The 19282-nt window shown below is 39.9% G+C and overlaps 1 protein-coding gene across 1 annotated transcript; it reads right to left on the minus strand.

Annotated features, from left to right (window-relative positions):
* Window positions 1-737: 737 nt before the first annotated feature.
* On the minus strand, window positions 738-13290 carry LOC134638696 (solute carrier family 2, facilitated glucose transporter member 8-like). Its single transcript, XM_063489516.1, has 10 exons — window positions 12920-13290; window positions 11452-11614; window positions 9853-10059; window positions 9165-9264; window positions 6720-6931; window positions 6459-6608; window positions 6004-6112; window positions 5795-5917; window positions 3486-3631; window positions 738-2063 (listed from the first exon to the last, which is right to left on the minus strand). The coding sequence occupies exons 1-10, from the start codon at window positions 13006-13008 to the stop codon at window positions 1917-1919; spliced, it is 1446 nt and encodes a 481-aa protein (XP_063345586.1). The 5' UTR covers window positions 13009-13290; the 3' UTR covers window positions 738-1916.
* Window positions 13291-19282: the final 5992 nt, after the last annotated feature.

The raw sequence follows: 19282 nt of genomic DNA on the forward strand, positions 1-19282 counted from the left end.
AATACTCAGCCTCAGTTTATGGTTCTTACCTGACTGGAGTGACACCGGGTATGGTCATCTGTGCATTCAGAGATCCTCTTCTGCTTACCTTGGTCATAACGAGCGGTTATTTGAGTTACTAGTCTCAACCATTGTATTAAGGCTGATGATAGAAGGTGATTTGAACAACAACCCCAGGTGTATGTGGCTCAAATTCACCAGATACACAACAGGCATGGGGCTGATTACCAACAATGACAAGAGAGAGCCAAATGACATAGTAGTGGATTTCTGAAGGTCCAAGAGAACAGACCCACCCCCCCAAATATAAATCAGGGGTCAGGATGTGGAGATTAAATTTGTCTCTGTCCACCTCTCAGAGTACCTGACCTGGACCACTCACATCTCTACTGTCACTGGCAAGGCTCAACAATGTGTATACTTCCTGAGGAAGGTTGGGATACCTCAGAACCTAATTTCTGCCAGGATCCAGCTACATGCAATCAGTGGCATCTTTAAGACCTGGCACCAACAACCATGCAACACTCAAAGTGACTTAAATTTCCTGCTTGTTAATGTTACCGTTAAGTGGCAGTCAAAAACATCTTAAGGGGTCTTTATGATAAGATTGAAACATTTATCACCTGGAACTTAGATGTTTCATCAAAAAATGTTACGAGTGTATGAAATAATTCTGTGTCATACCAGAGTCATAGAGGAGAAACTAGGGAAATAACCATGACTTTATTCTGTTCAGGTGAAATTCACAATGAATTTGTAAAGAATACACAAACACATTAATACAAACATCTTTATTGATCACAAACTAAATAAAAAAACAAAAACAAAAACATGATTATTATTCTTTTCCAGTAGAGTGATCAACAAAAACAATATGTTTAAGAAAAGGTGATATTTAATTAACATAAGTCACTACTTCACAATGTGACTTTATCATAACCTCAAGGGTGTATAAGTCATATAATGTGTGTTTAAAACATTTTTCAAGTGTATCCCAAAAGAAAAATGATTATAAAACTTTAAAGAAAAAGAAAAAAGACATTTTTACAGTTCACAGCTAAAAAACCCCCAAAAGAACAATGCCATCACATAAATCTTCCCTGATGGTGTAAATTACACAGGTAAATTAGTGTAAACAGCTGACTCACTTCTACCAAAATGTTATACTTTTGTTCTGTCTTCTGCTAGAGTCCTTAAAAAGACTTAGAACAATAGGAAATATTCTTATCCAGCAATGGAAAAAAACCCTAAATGACCCGGAAGAAGTCACTGCACGTGTCTGTCTGCTAAATTTAGAAGCTCTGTTTAAACAAACAGAGGGAAAAACAGTAGCTTATATGTATTTTTGGCATTTCATTTTATAGGGAAGGCAACACTGGAATCCATTACTAAAACCCTCGGTGTGTTATATGTGCCTGTGCTGTGTTCGTAAATACCAACTTCATGCTAAACTGCTGTCCTGAGGAAAACTTGCCAAAATTGTCTTTACTGATCAGAACTGCAAGAAAGAGTACAACTGGGGGCAGTATGGAGTCAGCCCCCCTTTAGCCTGAATCTGGTCCCCTCTGTAGACTCTCAGTATCACAAAACTGAAAGGACTGCACTTAATTGCCTTATCAGATTATCTTACATTAAAGGATTCCAGACAGATTTCACAAGAAAACAGCTCAAATTTGGCAGAACCTCACTGATGCATTACAGTTCAATGGCATCACGAACAACAGACGAATCAATGCCTCATACACAAATACTGAAAATCATAACCTTCATGAAGGATTACTTCTTTCAGCTGTTTCTGTAATACCCAAAGGTGATAAAGTGTTAATAATAACAAAGAATACCCACACAGTGTCCCAGGTAGAGCAGTGAGTTCAGAAATGAGCAGTTTTGTCTTTTAGTCTTTACATGTGGCATCTTCAGGGACCTGACATCCCTCTGAAAGTTGCTTCAATTTGCTCCAGTGTCTTGCCCTTGGTTTCTGGGACGAAGACCATGGTGAAGATGACATTCAGGATGCACATAGAAGCAAACAGCCAGAAAGTTCCTGCACTGGTTAGAAGATTCTGCAAGGCAAACAGGTATCGAGAGAGAGAGAGAGAGAGGAAAGCCCACAGAGAAATATGTCAAAAACACTCAAAATATCCCGACTGCAGTGCAAATTCAATTCAAAATTTCATCCCTGCATCAAAATATGTTTTCACAGCTTCACAAATTGTCACTTCTATGAATTTAACTGTTATTTTTCCATCCTCAGTATGTTGGAGAGGCTTCTCAAGGTAGCAGAGGTGGTGTAGAGTAAACTTTCTTTTTTAAATTCACAAATACAGATGGTTAAAAAAAATTAAACAAAACTATAATCCTGTACAAAAAAATGAAACCCATTACCCTTTGAGCTGAGAATATCCAATCTAAAAGTGACAGCGCTTTGAGACAAAACAGCGAACCTAAGCAGGCTATGGAGTGACTACTGACTACTTAAGCTGCTGTTATGGTTGGCATGTTGGTCACTGCTCAGTCTAAATGTGACATCAGACCCATAACTATTCATAAGGGTGCTTGTGGTACACTGGATGTGGTGAAGTCTTTTCGTAAACAAAATGTTTTGCAACTCAGCGGAAAAAAAATTATACTAGAACAAGTCCAAAGAGGAAACAAAATAATTATGGTGGTTTGAAAATTTTCTCCACAAAATCTTATCTTTTTTTGCTCCAGCTGTTACAGCTTTTCCCCTTTGTACCCTGGTTATCTCAATGTGCCTGTATTGATCCATCACCGAAACAGCAATAGACATTAAGCTTTTCAAACACTCATTTTTCCAGCCTGACTAAGTCAGGAGTTATGCAGCATTTGTGAGAGCAACAATGGTGAGCATAAATGGCCAGTTAAGTCTGTTATGACTGATGGCAAAATAGGGCAGTCACAACAACTATGTGTATACTGGACTAAATGCTCCCCTTAACATGCTCGTTAAGTAGGAATGCACTTCTCTGCAGCTCGTCTCGTGTTGGCAGGGAAGCTTTCTGGGAATAAACTATGTTTGATGGGGGCGAGTCATCAAAATTTTGCCATCTCAATTTCTGCTATCTCATCACAACCATAATAACAAACAATAATGATTACTGTGTGACATCACTTTGACTTTCTGGTGAGTTACTTTATGCTAACTGTTCCAACAGGATCTTATTCCACATCCATTGAACCAATTGTGGTAAACATGCGGCCTATGTGCCAGAGCCAGCCCAGCAAAGGGCTCTACTTTGTCCCCCAGATGGTGCTGCAATGTGCAAAATTTGCAGTGAAGTTTTTTTTATGGTATCTTAAGTAAACATGCTGTAAACTCATGTGTTCACTAAAAAAAGGATCCCAGATGTAAGATTAAATTTCACTTCTGTTTAATTAAATTTCACTTCTGTTTGCAATCCTGGTTGAAATGTGGTTTTATGGATCTTTAACAGATAAGATTTGGTATTCTGTTCAACACTCACCATCATATCCTGGAAGTTTTTGGTGACGACGAATGCCATGCTCCAGTTGGTGAGGACGCAGACAGCGCTGGCAAACCCCCTCACTTTCACTGGGAAGATCTCTGACATGACGAGCCACGGGATCGGACCCCAACCGAGAGCAAAACCTGAACAGGACAGCAACAGTTATTAAAGTGGCATGGTCTGCTGGGGGAATACACCCACAAGTAGGGCTGGGTATCGTCACTGATTTCTAGAATCGATTCTTTCCGATTCACAAGGTCCCGAATCGATTTGATCCACGATTCGATTCAATTCGATTCGATTCAATTCGATTCAATTCGATCTGGGAAATTTTGACAGTCAGAAATATTATAATTCAGATCAGTACATTTACATATTTTTGTATCTATAAAAAGGAAGCTGACACACGCAAGACTTTATCAAAGGTGTGAGCCTCACAGCAGATGCCGTTGTGTCAAAGTAGCTGAAGATAAAACACAAAAAAACATGAAGGTGGTTTTCCTGGCCTGGGATTTTATAAAAATATTCTGCAGTACATCAAAAACGAAAGAAAACCATTAATGAACATATGAATGTTACCTCTGACGTTACAGCGGTTTTATTAGAGACAGAGCTAAGCGTTTTGCATTTTGCATAATTTTAAAAAGTTTAAATTTGTTCAGTATTGAACGACAGAAAGTTTTCTTTTCGGAAGTATGTAAAAGGGAAAAAACAGCGGCTGACAGCGCTGTAAACAACAGTAGACTTGTGCGTAACAAGCAAGCAAATAATGCAGAAAACAGATTTTTAGACGGGAAACTGTTCTTGAAGTACAGAGAGAGAGAGAGAGAGAGAGAGAGAGAGAGCTGTGCATGAAGTGTGATTTTATGGTGGTGGCAGCAAAAAAGTAAAAGTCAGAGTGAATTCATGACGATGTTTATGTGAAGCGTAGTTTGGATCTTCTTCTGCTGCTGGTTCGGTCAATATTGTTTGGAGAGAGATCAAACTAACAGCTTTAGAATCAGCGCAAAAAGGGCGTGAACACAAAGCGCGGACCCGCCGAAACATCAGAATCAGCGAGCTGTCGGCTTTCAGCCCCGACCGTGTCCGTGCCATCGGGTGAGAAAGGCGCAGGTCCGCACTGTGTGTTTACATCCTTGTGCAGAATCCGTGTACCTGCTCTCATTTACTGTCTTAGCTGTTTGGTGGTTGTTGAAATTTTGTGAGGTTTCACCTGAGATTCTGGCATTTCGGGCAAAATAAATTTATATTAAAAAATCGATTCAGGATTTTAATGAATCGATTTCACGTTATCCAAGCCAGAATCGATTTTAATCGATAAATCGATTATAAAAACCCACCCCTACCCACAAGTTTAACAAAAAAAAAAAAAAATCCCCATCAGCAGCACCAATTTGTTTGGTGTTTTGGAGTATTAAATGTAGGGCTGTTCATAACGATATATATCGGATGACAATATGAAAACGTCTAATGTTTCATATTACGCTATCGCTTGTTTCGTGGTGTCGCAAAATGAACTGTTTACGGCAATAGTTTTTCATCGTTTTGATCAATGACTTTCTACAGTCATTGATTTTGATGGTCACTGTAGAATTTCTTAAAGTTCTCTCTTTCTCTTATATATAAAATAACCACATTACGGACGGACAAGCGACTGTTTTTATGCGTTGTCGTTAGCAACAACGACGGTAAAACCATCGCGTGGCTCCGCAGTCCGCTTGTTTTCCACGTAAACCTTTCACAAAAAAGCTGAAGATCCTGTTGAGATTTTTCAAAATAAACTGAATCACGTGAAATAGTATGCAGAGTGTTTACAGATGAGACGCTAAAAAGAGCCGTCAGGTGCTTAAAAAAATAAACCTTAGGACAGGCTTTTCCCCTCAGCATGCTGTGTAATAAATACTCACAAAATTGTGAAAATTGCGGCCGTTTCAACTTATGTAACCCCCGACTCCAGGTACAGGACTCCCAGCTGAAAACACTTCATGCAAGTCGAGTTGCCCGAGATTCACAGAATTTACAGAAAATGTAAAACTTTTGTGATAAATATCGTCGTTCGGGACGATAAATATAGGATATATTAGGATATAGGATACGAGATTTTGGTCATATCGCACAGCCCTAATTAAATGTTTTGCAGATGACTGACAAATTTATCTCTGAATTTGTGATGGAATAGCCAAAACCATTAAATATCAAAAGTTATTTGTAGTAAGTATAAGGTAAGGAAAAGGTGTGAGGACTAAATAATTTTTGCGTCTTGAAGTGGAGCTGATTGACCCATTTTTATATGCTGGAAAACTGACCTGTGATGAACACCGCTATGCTGGCCAGAGCCATCCAGGCCAGGTCACCATGGGGTTCTGGAAGTAAGGACATCAGGTAGAAGTAAACTCCAAATGCTGTGGTGCTGATGGCCATGGCAACACCTGTGTTATGAAATTACAATCAAGGAGGTGTCACAGAGAGATCTCAGGAATTATGGTTAATAATTACATTTAAAGATTCTGGCTACCTGAGATAATGAGAAGGACTTTCCTTCCAGCCTTGTCCATGATAAGCGCTGCTACTCCAGTAAAGACGACCTGAATGAGACCCACGATCACTGACGCCAGGTCACTTTGCTGCAGAATAAGAAGAAAGACAGGTCTATAATGAATTTATGTTTTCACTGAAAACTTGGAAATTGATAATTTTGCTGTTGAATTCAATTTTCACCTCCAAGGGGAGAGCTTTCTATTAGTGTGTTCACTGAAATGTTTTGCATTTTGTTACATTCTAACTTGTGACTTTTGTTTTTAGCCCTACTCCTATTTCCCAAAAAGGCCTTTTTGGGAAAAGTGCAACACGACAAATCAATTTTTGATAAGAAGGTGCCAGCACTGTCCTGTGAAGTCTTGCTCTTCTGCTCCTTCATCTGCTTTGTTTAGTGAGTGATAGAAAGAGCAGTAACGCCTGTGAATGAGCTACCTTAAAATGTGCCTGTTCAAATATATTCTCAGCATAGAACATGATGGCGTTGATTCCGCTCATCTGCTGGAAGATCATCAGCATGATGCCAATCACCAGAGGCTTGTAGACACCAGGATCCTTCAGGTCAGACAGCTGGAATTTAGAACCCTAGGAGGAAAACAGAATAACATCAATCATCAAGCCAAACTCCCCACAGTGGCTGAATTACAATTGAGGAGGGCAAAGGCGCTGTGGCCAGAAAATCTTGTCTTATATCACCTGCTCATCACATGCTTCCTCAATGCGGGCGCACTCCCATTCGACAGGAGCGTCTGGTCCACGTAAGAAGCGCAGTGACTCCACAGCCTCCCTTCGCTTGCCCTGTGACAGCAGGAAGCGGGGCGTTTCAGGCATGAAGGACATAAAGACCATCAGCAGCGTCGGTGGGATGGAGCAGCAGATCGCCAACCAACGCCAGTCCATAAAGAGACCTGCAGGACAGGTTCACACACACTCAGGATGAGCCATTTCTACAGCTATTCCTCATCTTTTGTTTAAAGAAATGTGGAAAAGAAGTTTTAGAAGCCATTCATTTTAATTTTACAAGAACAGGAACAAGGATATTTATTATATTTCAAAATTGGCATCTAAAGTGTCATATGTGTTAATTTTTGCTCAGAGAAGGTTGTTAATTTTGGCCAAACAGGTAATCACTAAATCACTGAATGAGTTAAAAAACATCTAACAGAGACATTTCCCCCTTTACAAATAAAAAAACTAAACAAAAAAAGCCTCAATAGAAATAAGCAACATTTCTTGTACATATGAAAGACAATTTGATTTTTAACAAATTCCATGATGTGATCCATCACATCAAACCATGCAGCTTTTTTGAAACAACTTTGTCTTAACAGTGAGAACCATTTGAACTGACACTTTTAGTTTTTCCTGAAGCCTCAAGGTGAGCATTTATGCTGCCCCCATATCTAAGTGTTTAAAACCAAACATTATAAGTGAGGGGCCGATTTAAGTGAGAAAGGCAATGCATGCTCACTGGGCAGCAACGTGTCAATATTAAGGTAAGTCTGTCCTAATGTGTACTCTTATGATCCTTCTGTATGCTAATGAGACAATAATTTATACAATGAGCATCATGTTATATTGAGGAAGACTTGAGGAGGCTAGTGACTGATACAATAAACTAATTAGGAACCTGTTTACTGAGGTTATAAATCAAGTGAGCGATAAGCTATCTTTGCAACTGAGTAGTGAGCCCCTGCTGGCCATTAAAAGCATTACAGGTTTAGCTTTATTTTTCAGACCTGGAGACTATAGACCAATGTGAAATGTCGCAGTTCCAACACGTGCTTTTTACTTCAGGTTTTTCCTGCATTCTTATACAATTGCCTTATTCCTTAGCATTTTCCTGTTTCTCAAACTTTATCCATAAGTTCTATTTGTCAAATGTTACCCAAGTTACCAGATTGTCTATGAAATACAGTTAACATAATACTGTGTTTGTGTGTGTGTATACACACGTTTAGACGTCTTTGTGAGGACAGAAAATTGGGATGCTACTATACCTGTGGGGACCAACAGTCACTTAGGGGGACAAAATGACCGTCCCCACCAGTTTGAAGGCATTTTTGAGGCTCAAAATGTGGTTTTAAGGTCAGGGTTACAGTTAGGTTGTGGTTAGGTTTAGACTGAGGGTTAGGGTTAGGTATTCATTTTTCATGGTTAGGGTTATGGTAAGCAGCTAGGAAAAGCATTATGTCAATGAGATGTCTCGATGTCTTCACACTTGAAAACAAGTGTGTGTGTGTGTTTGTGTGTGTGTGTGCGCGCCTCTCTCTCTCTCTCTCTCTCTCTCTCTCAGTTTTCAGTACTTTAGTGACTACAGTTCCTGATTAAGCCAGTCTACCAAGAATGAGAACAGAGCACCTTTTGCACAGGAACCATTCGTTCAGAGCGTTGAATAAGAAGAGGTTTGGGCTTGTCTTTTTTTGATTAGTTATAAAACTCAAGCGCACACTCTAAACTGATTACCAGAAAACTGAGTTTCAGGTTTTTTTGTATTTATTTGAGTAATTTTAGCTTTGGAGGGCACACAGAGGGAGTGCAGCTATATTATGGTCAAGTCAAAATTCAGTCACGAGGCTCAGACAGAGAAACAGGTTCTAAACCAGTTTACCGATCAGCTAAATAGTTGTTCATCATTTCCTGTTCAACTGATTCATAAATAAATTGTTCTATTTTTAACCTTATGATGTTATTCCACAACTTATCACTGCAAACTCTGAGAGACCTTTGATACAATTCAAAAACCACATCTACCCACAACCAAACAGCTGCTGTGTCTGCACAGCAACCCACCTCCAGAGCACCACGAGACAAATCCACATCTCAAAACATACCAGCTTTTATTAGGAAATCATGCACAGCACGCAGCTAACAAGATTAGCCAGAAGCAGCCATTTTCACACAGGTCAAGCAGTGAGGCTGTTGTCTAAAAGGCAGCAGAGGAATCGGATCGTATATGACGATGATCATGTGAATGCCACATTTGTTACATCATCTTTCAATGATTTGTAGGTTGTAAAACGTTGTTGTTATCTGACACTTTTTCTTTAGTACTAAAGTTTATGCAGTTCTTGTAGCCATGTAGACTTTACAAAGAGAGTTTTAAAGATGCCATAAAAACTTTAAACATCAGTTCCATACCTCCAAGATAAGCTCCCATGATGCCTATCACCACCATGAGCTGCACACAGGAGCCTAAAGTCCCACGGACCTTTTCATGTGCCATCTCAGAAATATACACCTGTTTGAGGGGAGAGAAGGGAGAACATCAAAAATTCAAACCTTTAGTACACAGAACTGTTCTCTTAATGGTTTATAAACCAAACACATATAATTTTGTTTATATAAAGTTAAGAGCACATTTACGATTCACATTTGAGAAGCCAAACCCAACAAATGTTTGGCATTTGAATGGACTGATCCACATTAACAATCATTTATGTTATTAAAGCAAAGGTGGTCTTATTCTGTTCATTTCTAGCTCCATATTTTTAGTCTACAATGGCTTTGCATGATTCACTGCTCAAAACAATCCTTATTTATCTCACTGAGTGTAGGTGCAGCCCCTCAGGTCATTCGGTGTCTGGCTGTCACACCATTTAAGGCAATGTGTCAGATTATACTCTCTAATTTTTAATCGGTGTTCAAGTGATACTGTGCAGCTACTTCTTAATCCCACAAAATGAAAGCATACCTTGTTTTTTCTGCCTGACATTTCAATTTTTGGAGATGGATTTTTTTCTTCTGGAATCAAACTGGCTAATCTTCACATCAACAGATGTCGGGTCAAATATTAAAGAGGCATTTAATCTGCTTTTAAATGACATACCGGGACAACCAGTGAGGTGATGCCGCTGGCGAGGCCTGTCAGTATTCTGCCAACGTAAAACATCCACACGTTCTGCGCCGCGATGATGATGGTGAAGCCGGAGACAAATGGCAGCGCGCATAACATCAGACTGACCTTCCTGCCAATCTTCTCCACCATCCAGCCACCAAGTAGCCCGGCCAACGCTGCTCCCACCGTCACTATGGACTGAAACACAGAACAGATCGTCAGCAATAAACGTTAATGAATTATTTGAACTTTATTTTGCATTTAATCAATTTTATTATTTTAAAAGAATAATTAAACAGGGTTTAACTATTTCTGTTGAGTTAACATCTGGACTATATATTCTATTATGCATTAGTGCCTATTTTGAAAAAGGCCAAAGCTCCAGCACTTGCAGTATATAGACCAACTTTACACCAGTATGCCATGTAACACATGACCATATGTTTAAGTGAAATACTTTCAACCTATTTTAAAAACAGACAGCTTGGCTTTAAAGGGTGCATATACTCTTTATACCCAACATTAAAAGGGCAAAAATTACACAGATCCTCTCATTACAGTGGACGGGACTTGAAATGAGTACATCAGAGTAGTGACCCTCAGGTTAAGTGTTTTGGAAACAAAGTTCGAGAGGCAATGCTAACATAATTTGGGCATGTGCAGAGGAGGGATAGTAGATAAACTGGGCAAATGATGTTGAACATTAGGCTCCCAGGCAGGAGAAAAATAGGAAGATTCATGAACATAGTAAAGGAGAACATGCAGACGGTTGCTGTGACAGAAGAGGATGGGATAGGGTGAGATGGAGGCAGATGATCTAGTGTGGCAACCCATAAAGGGAGCAGTCAAAAGAAGAAGAAGATTACAATATACTGAAGGCAAACCTTAGGTACTGCCATTCATGAAGATGTTACCTTTAACACGTATACACACAAAGCTGACAGCAGGTTGGGGAAACCTGCAGTCAGCTGAGACTGAAGGAGTGATGAAAAGTTTCTCCCACTGAAATTGCTACGTCCAGATGAAAAGAATCAACCTTTTGGGGTCTCTATGGCTAGTTTCCCCATTTATCAACTACTATACAGGAGGTGACTTCTTTTATAGCCACTCAACGGTGTGATTGTCTTAAGGCTTAGCGTTAGAGTTGTGACTGTTACGGATGCCAGCTTCTATTATTTTAAACAATTACACCAAACAATCCAGCCTCTCGTTCAAGTGTGGTCACTTCTGGCTCAAAAAAAACACAAACATGGAGGCGGCCAAAATGTTACCACTGGGTTACCAAGAAGGGAACCTACAAACCACTAGGCACATGGCTTCAGTGTCGTGGCTGATCAGTATATTAAGTTGTTCCTTCAGTGACTCTTCCACCGTTTTATGTCATAAACTGTTATGACCATGATTATTGAAGCCTGGCTTAAAATGTGCTAAAATGATTAATTTTAAACATACAGTCAACAGATTTTAATTTCATCCGGCTCTTTCTTTTGTGTCTTTTTTACAGGATGTGTTGGATGAAATGAGATGTCACACAAATCTGCTGTTAAAATTGCCTGGTGCAATACGAAATGAACATGGCTGTCATCATACCCCAAACCAGGAAGCCTGGTTATCGTCCAGTCTCAGCCGAGAGTCCTCAATCTTGGTGAGTTCGGGGATGGCGGGAGAGCTGTATCCCAGCACGAACCCGAAGCTCATGGGACCCAGAACAGAGGCAAGTGTCGCAAGGTACAAGTTTCGATTCTTCACTTTGCTGTGGAGAGAAAGAGGAACACAGATTAGTGTAGCAGGTAAAGGTCAGGTCTCACATATGATAGAAAGAAGCTCAGCCTCATTAATATGCTTCAGGGACAAAAGAGAAAATAATTTCTGCTACTTCTTTTAAGCCTATAATATCATGGCATGGATGACATGCATCATTTCTAATGAGATTGTCTGTAAGCTCCAGTGAGTTTAAAGGGGGCATGGGGTGTACTAAATGATAATCTTTTCAGGGTTCGTAACATTATTTTGCAGATTTACATTAATATATAAAAAATGTAATTACATTAATGTTATTAAAACTTAAGAATATAAAAATAAAAGCTTTTTTTTGCCCCCACTTTACAGCTACAACACCAGTATGTGGTGTACCACATGACCATATGTTCAAGTCACCCTTGGACTGTTGGATACAAAAGCCGGTTTTGCAATCATCACTATAATTCAAACCAAAGGTGTTGAGGTCAGGCCAGTCAAGTTCTTCCACACCAAACTTGCTCATCCATGTCTTCGTGGACCTTTCTTTGAGCCATGGTGGGCAGTACTGTTGGGACAGGAAGGGGCCCTCCTACAACTGTTACTGCAGTGTAGATCAGTAGAAGCTTTCTGAAGCAGGAAACTCTGCATCAAATCACATGCTAAAATCTAGTTCTCAGAATGCTGATGTACTCGCTTTACTTCATTGTAGTGACGTGATGCTCCTTTAAATCTCCATGCAGGACAGAAATGCTTCACTGTAGGATAAAGGCGATCACTCAGAAGAATATTGTATTGATATTCAGTGAGCTTCCTGCTAAGGGGGAAAAAACCCATCCATGACAGCATACCACATCTCCCCAATGCAGAGGTGAAGGGTTCAGTGTTTTCCTTTAATTTGTCACTCATCTGTGTAATTCCTCTAGTAGCCATTGGCTTTCATCTAGGTCAACATAAAACAGTTGTTATCAAGCAAACTCCAGATTCTCCTCTGTGGCCCTTTCAGGTTCCAAATAAGCAAGCAAAAAGAAGCTAAGCAAATATCAACTGCTTGTTCAGTATGCCATAATCTTTAAATTTAGTACACACACACACACACACACACACACACACACACACACACACACACACACACACCAATAAATTATGCTACACCATTAAAACTAAACAAAGCAATAATATCCGTAATTAAACTGGTTTCTCCAAAACAGCAAGGGGAGAGTAAAAACTACAACATTATCTGCATGGTCTAGATAACTCTGTATATTTAGATGATACGTAAACCCTCTGAAATGATCTGCTGTGGTAGAGCTACACTGACCTCAGATAAGCATCTTGCTCGGACATGAGTCCTGTTGGATCTCCACCCTCGGCATCCAGCAGCCTTCTCCTCTCATCTTGGATGTCCATACCGACAGCAGTAGTAGCAATCTTTCCTGGTTTTTACCTCTGTTCACCTTTGACAATGATCACATGTCAGAAACTAATTTAAAAATCCCCGAACAAAAGCTAGAAAAACAGTCGAAGAAAGCGATAAACCACCAGGACGGAATCAGAAAAAAGAAGAAGTTAGACCATCTGAGATATCCGTGAAGAAAATATCGGACAATTCAGCTGGAAAAACAATGTGACCATTACCGAGAACATTTGCTTCTCACCGGCGGTTAACTTGCTTTGTCAACACTGAAGTCAGCTGATCGTCCTGTGTTCCTCTTATTTCCTGTTCCCATACGTGTAAGTAGTTTCACAGTAAAACTCCTAGTATGAGGTCTATCGCCCAAAACAGACTGCAGTCTCCTATCTTTATTAAAGCAAAGATAGAGTAACAGACACCTTTACTCTAAAAATTAAACTCACTTTAATTTTTAACGTTTTATATTCTGGTTAATCGCGGTCATTCCTTCAGAATTAGTTAAAGCCCATTCCTTTAAGCTAGCAGATACGTAGCGTTACACAGCTCATAAATTTTTGCATGTGTTTTAATTTTACTTAATAGCTACAGCTTATTAAAAGACGTTAATGTTATTTATTTTGCATTTTAACACGGCGAAACAACAGGAAGAAAGCGATCTCTCGCTCACGATTTGTTTCCAAAATAAGAGCTTCTAGGAGTGTTGAAGTTGGTTTCCATGGCGACCCTCGGATTTTCAACATTAGGCAACAACTTTATACAAGCAAAGCAAAAAATAAAGGTCGTAAAAGTGACTGCGTAAGTGTAAAACAGCTCGAAACAGCATTTTCAGTGACGCAATGGACACATCTGAGGAGACAGATGACCAAACGGTAAAAAGTGACTGAAAAGCAACAGTGAAAATGTAGTCAGGCCCAGCCTGTTGGTTGTGTATAAAAGATGTTTGTTTCATTTATGATGCCTGAGCTAGTTAACTAGCACAAACCCAGGTTAAATAACGTTACTGCTACTGAGTGAACATTGAAAGTGACGCAAAGTGTTTTTAGGTCGGAATAAGACTTGTAATTTAAAAATTTTAAATGCATAACAGCACACAATAAATGTTTTCCACTACCTTAATAATAGCCTCACTAATAAACTGTTATGTGATGTTGTCGAGATAAAACAGTGTGCCACCTCAGAAAAAGTGAACTGAAATCTTTTGATTGTCCACCTCCAGGATGCAGAGCAGAGTTTTTTCCCCACTGCTGTATCAGAAGAGGAGCTGGTTGAGGCCAAGAGAAAAAGCACCCTGAAACGGCTGTTTGGCTCCAGTAAAATATTTCTTCACACAGAAAAATCCTGTCAAAGACCAGACCTGCAGGGGAGCCTTATCATTCAGAGCAAGGCCGCTGAGCAGTGAGAATCAACAGTGACTGATATCTATGTGTCTTGAATACGTACAGCAGTAAATTTAAAATGGTGTTATACTTCTTATTATAGTCATTATTTATGTTATATTGGGCCTTTGTGCTTCATCTAAGTTCATCCTCTGTGTGGAATAAGTTGTTTTAGCTCCCTTCCACTTCCTTTAAAACCAAATTGTGTCTGATTACCTTCCACTTATATACAGACAGTTTATTGAATTTTAAGTATTTTCATTGTTAAGTAATATTTTTTTTTGTTTTTGTTATTGCAGTAATACAAATGGGGAAGAGGCAATGGGGAAGTCCCAGTATGAGAGGGCTGTCATCTGCTTCTCCAAAGCCATCACTCTGCAGCCACAACAGGTCACCTTCCACAGTGGTCACACAAGATGTTGCTGATTTTCATATAAAATAGATCAGAAGAGGCTTTTTTTAAAAAACATAACCTTTAGTTATGCTTTCTGGATATTATGTATGCGTCGCTTTTCTGGCCTGTGTCTTATACTCTCTATATTGTTATAGCCTGTGATATTACATGTTCTAGGTTCAGCTGTATGTGAGCCAGGCAGAGGCCTACCTACAGCTGTGTGACTTCCAGTCAGCAGCAGCCTGTTACAAACAGGCCTGGCTCTTGGAGCCTGGAGCCTTCAAGGATCGTTTGGCCTTCATTTACTATCTGCAGGTAGAAGTATTCGCGGGGTCCAATGATGAAGACCTGCCATGTCGTTCCTTATTTTCTGTCATGAATATACTGCTACAATACTGGATACACACAGAAGGTCTGAACACTCAGTTTCAGAAAGTTTTTTTTCTATTTGAGGATTTTTATTCAGGTCATCTCAGGACACGACTCTAGCTGTGAGCACCTCTTAAGCAAAAAATAATTTAAAAGAAAAAAACATGTTATTTTCTGTTTGATTTAAAGTTGTTGACATGAAAAATATTGCATATTGTTTGACAGTGTTTCTCTCAAATATACGTTCATTATATCATATATCTCCTTGGAATCTAAGTTTATTCTACATAGAACTGAGCTTATACTTAGTTCTAGTGGCTAACTGAGTCAAACTCAGCCACAGGCCTGGCAGATCAGCTGATCTTAGTGCCAAACTACACACCCAAGTTGCAAATCTCATATAGCATGCACTGATTTACCTACTGCTGCCAATGTATGCCTCCTTGCAACCCACTTACCATCCAGGTTCGCTGTTTCCTTCTGTTTATGAAATAATCAAGGTTATATTTGATGTCATTAATGCCTGTTCTGTTCTATGAGAAGGGTTTTGGTGCGGTTTTCCTTGCCTTTAGCCTTTCCATGGAAAGGCGGGGATGCATACTGCTGCAGAGCAGAGCAACCAAACATTAATTACTACAGTTGAAATAAGAATCCTATTTTGATTTAAGTGGGCATTAGAGAACTATCCTAACAGAGATCCCTCTGCCTCTTGTTGTCCCAGGGTCAGTGTTTGTTCGACCAAGGTTTTTTTGTAGATGCACTGGAGGCTTTCAGCAAAGCTGCTGAGGTGAAACCGGGTTGCAGAGCTCACAAGGTCAGAAGGTCAGGAGCCTCAGCCATAACATCTAGACTGAAGTACAATATATGTTTAGTGTCTAAGTTACCTTATAGTTCCCTTATAATTGATTTGAGCATTTGTTATTCGTGTACAGAAGGTAAAAGATTAATAACAAGTCCCCAAGAGTTCAAATGTGAAATTAACAAACATACATATACTTTTCATTCCAGCTTGGCCTGTCTGACAGCTTTAGGTCGCCACGCTGACTGTCTGAAGCTGGTAAATGACTGGATGGCATCAGAAGGTCCCACCTCCGACCTATACATCCTCAGAGCCCGACTGCACAAAGAGCTTAACAAGGTCACATCTCTTACACCTCTCTGTATAACCTATGTAAAAATCTTAACATTTTGCATTTTGCATTCATGTTCAGGATATTTTAATACCAAGATTCTTTGATTGATCTCTGTGTAATGGGCCAATGTACTAACTATAGCTACAGAGCAGGACGGAACATGCAGCATTACAATACATAGGCTGTAAAAAACAGTTGAAATTGGGAACTGAGGCTTCCACAAACTGATTTTGTCAAGAATAAATCAGCAATAAGAGAACAAAGTGCTGAGGTTGTGGATCCATGGATGCCTCTCATGTAAGATCTTGTCTGTCATCACATTGTAACCACAAAGATATCATGTGGTCTCAGTTAGTGTTCAGCCAAGCGGAAAAAAGTCATATGAAATGTTTGTGTAAATGCTAAGTGATGTTGTAGATAAAGGGTCTACAAACATTATACACTAATGTTGCTATCATAATGACTGCTGTAATAAAACAGCCAGATTTGGCCAGATTTGCAGTTGCTGCTATTTCCTATTTCCTCAATCTTTAAGTGTTTAAGTTTCATATCAGATATAACCTGCAAACTTTCTTGAGATGAAATGCGCTTTAATTCTCAACAATTTCATTTAGTCTGTTTTTTTTTTTTTACTTCTGAAGATCTCATCAGTTCATGCCAATATAGTGTTGTAAGTATACTTTGTCTACTGTTTAAGATTTATGATTAAACCAGCAGAAGCTTTCTTCTTCTATCCAGACATCAGTTTGTTATCATGACGTGCGGTCGGCGTTGGCGTTGAACCCGACCTGTCCGGTGGCTGGAGCTCTGCAACTCCAGCTGCGGGAGGCGAGTGAACAGGCGAGACAAAGGGCTGTGGACAAAGCTTTGTGTGGAGAGTTGCCTGAAGCCCTTTGCATGATTAATATCGCTCTAGCCAACAGCCCAGAGGACGGACGCCTCTACCTGTTCAGGTGTGTCCAGCCAATGTGTAGACCTTAACAAAATCTGTTTTGGGACTGTTACACAGCTGAATGTTGACTTGCTGACATGTATTTAATTCAGCTGAATGCTATTCCCTTGCATTTGCAGAGGGACTCTGTATAGACGGATGAAGAACTTCATACCAGCCATTGAGGATATAATCCAGGCTGTGGAACTGAGTGGAGAAGAGGAGAAGGAGGGACAGCAGGAAATCAGGAGTCAGAAGGTGGAGGTCAGAGATGATAAGGCTAAGAGTTGCTCTGTGCAGGAGGAGGCGCAGTTTCAGCTGGCTCTCATCTACAATGATTTTGCCGTTCAGTGCTTTTGCAAAGGTCTCTACGCAGAGGCGACTCTGCTTCTCAACAAAGCCATTGAGGAAGAGAAGGGCCAGGCAGGCCTGTACGTGAACCGAGGAGGTGAGGCTGTGACACCTGACCTGTCTGTGTGTGAGTCCTCTGCTCTTTTCACCCATGCAATGAAACCCCAGATGTTCTTAGATCAAGCACCCCCCAAAATACTGAACATCTTCTTTGACTCACCTCAACCTTTAATCAGATCTCTGATGGAAATGTAAAACTTAGATAAATTATTTCCTGCTTTTTGTTTTCTTTTTCTGTTGATTTCCTTGTTTCGGTTGATTCTCGTCAACAACTTTTCTTTGACTATCTGATAGACGCCAGTTTTTTAACATATACACATAACTGCAATCTCATAGCATGATTTTAATAATTAATATTCATTACCTACTTAAATGCTCATGTTTAATGCTCTCTCTTTTTTAAACGCATTATATATTTATTATATACATCCCATGTACAGTTCTTATGAAAGGGGAAACTGTTATTTCTGCTGTGACACTGTCCATTTTACGTAGGAGTTTATGGCAGTTGACTCACTTTTGGAGTCAGCCTCAAGTGGCCATTGGAGGAACTGCAGCTTTTGGCCCTTCAGCATTGGCTTTGGCACTCAGCCCCAGAGATTGCTGCTTGCTCTAAACATTATTGATTTGAGTTGAATGTAAGAAAACTAATGTCGAATGTTGTGTACAAAGTATGTTTGATGTTCCCTTCCGAGTGATTGCCTGGACAACAACTTTGTATGATCTCAAAACCTGTTATGACATTTTTGAGAATTAATGTGTGAAAATTTCTCCTTTCTGTGCAAGCGCACATTCATATTCAGCACTTTGGAAGTTTGAGTAATGCAACAGCCAGAACGTGAGACTTTAAAGCCAAAAGTACACCTTATACTTGACGAGATTTTGTCATGGATCATCAGCACTGTGAATCAGGGTATTTAGTCAAAGAGGATCTTACACTGAGTGTCATTCTAAGTGTTTGAAGCATGTGACTTCCTGCACGTTAAAAGAGGCAAAACATCTAATGTGACAGGGGAAACCTGACAAACCAGATTTTTAGGCAGCAAGACTGAAGAGCTGCTCCAACTGAAGATCATGCACCGTTTTTAGAGTTTCACCACTCTACACTCTCCATCACGAATGGATTGGGATAAAACACAATTTAATAGCCATGTATTTGGATAGCCCCTGTATCTCACATCTTACCATGTAATACCAGGGTGATTGGAAATGAATGGTTCAGCGACAGTAGTGCGTTGAGAGTCTGTTGGCAGTACATATGCAGCTTCAGATTGCAGAGAGCATCTGCTGCCAGATGCGGGCTGTATAAAAAATATGTTGTACAACCGGTCTGTGGGCCACTTATGCTTACGCTGTTGTTGGTCCATTAATCAGTGTCAGAGAAGAATTGACATATAACATGCAAAAAGGTGATGTGAAATGTTAAAAACAGTGATGTTTTTTCTTTTTTTTTGTTGTTTCATACTTTTCCCATTCCTGGTGATCTCCACTGAGACTCCTCTTCCTATTCTGGCCCACGTGTCAGCTAATCAGCGTTTGACTGATGCACACTGTCATTCATGTCGAGCAACATGCAGTTGGGATTTTGGAGGACTGCATGGGAGCACGTTTGCAGTTGTTCAAAACCCCTCTCCGTCTCTCTGTAGGCTTTCTAAA

This window comes from Pelmatolapia mariae, linkage group LG12 (assembly GCF_036321145.2).
Source record: "Pelmatolapia mariae isolate MD_Pm_ZW linkage group LG12, Pm_UMD_F_2, whole genome shotgun sequence".
In the NCBI taxonomy this organism is placed as follows: domain Eukaryota; kingdom Metazoa; phylum Chordata; class Actinopteri; order Cichliformes; family Cichlidae; genus Pelmatolapia; species Pelmatolapia mariae.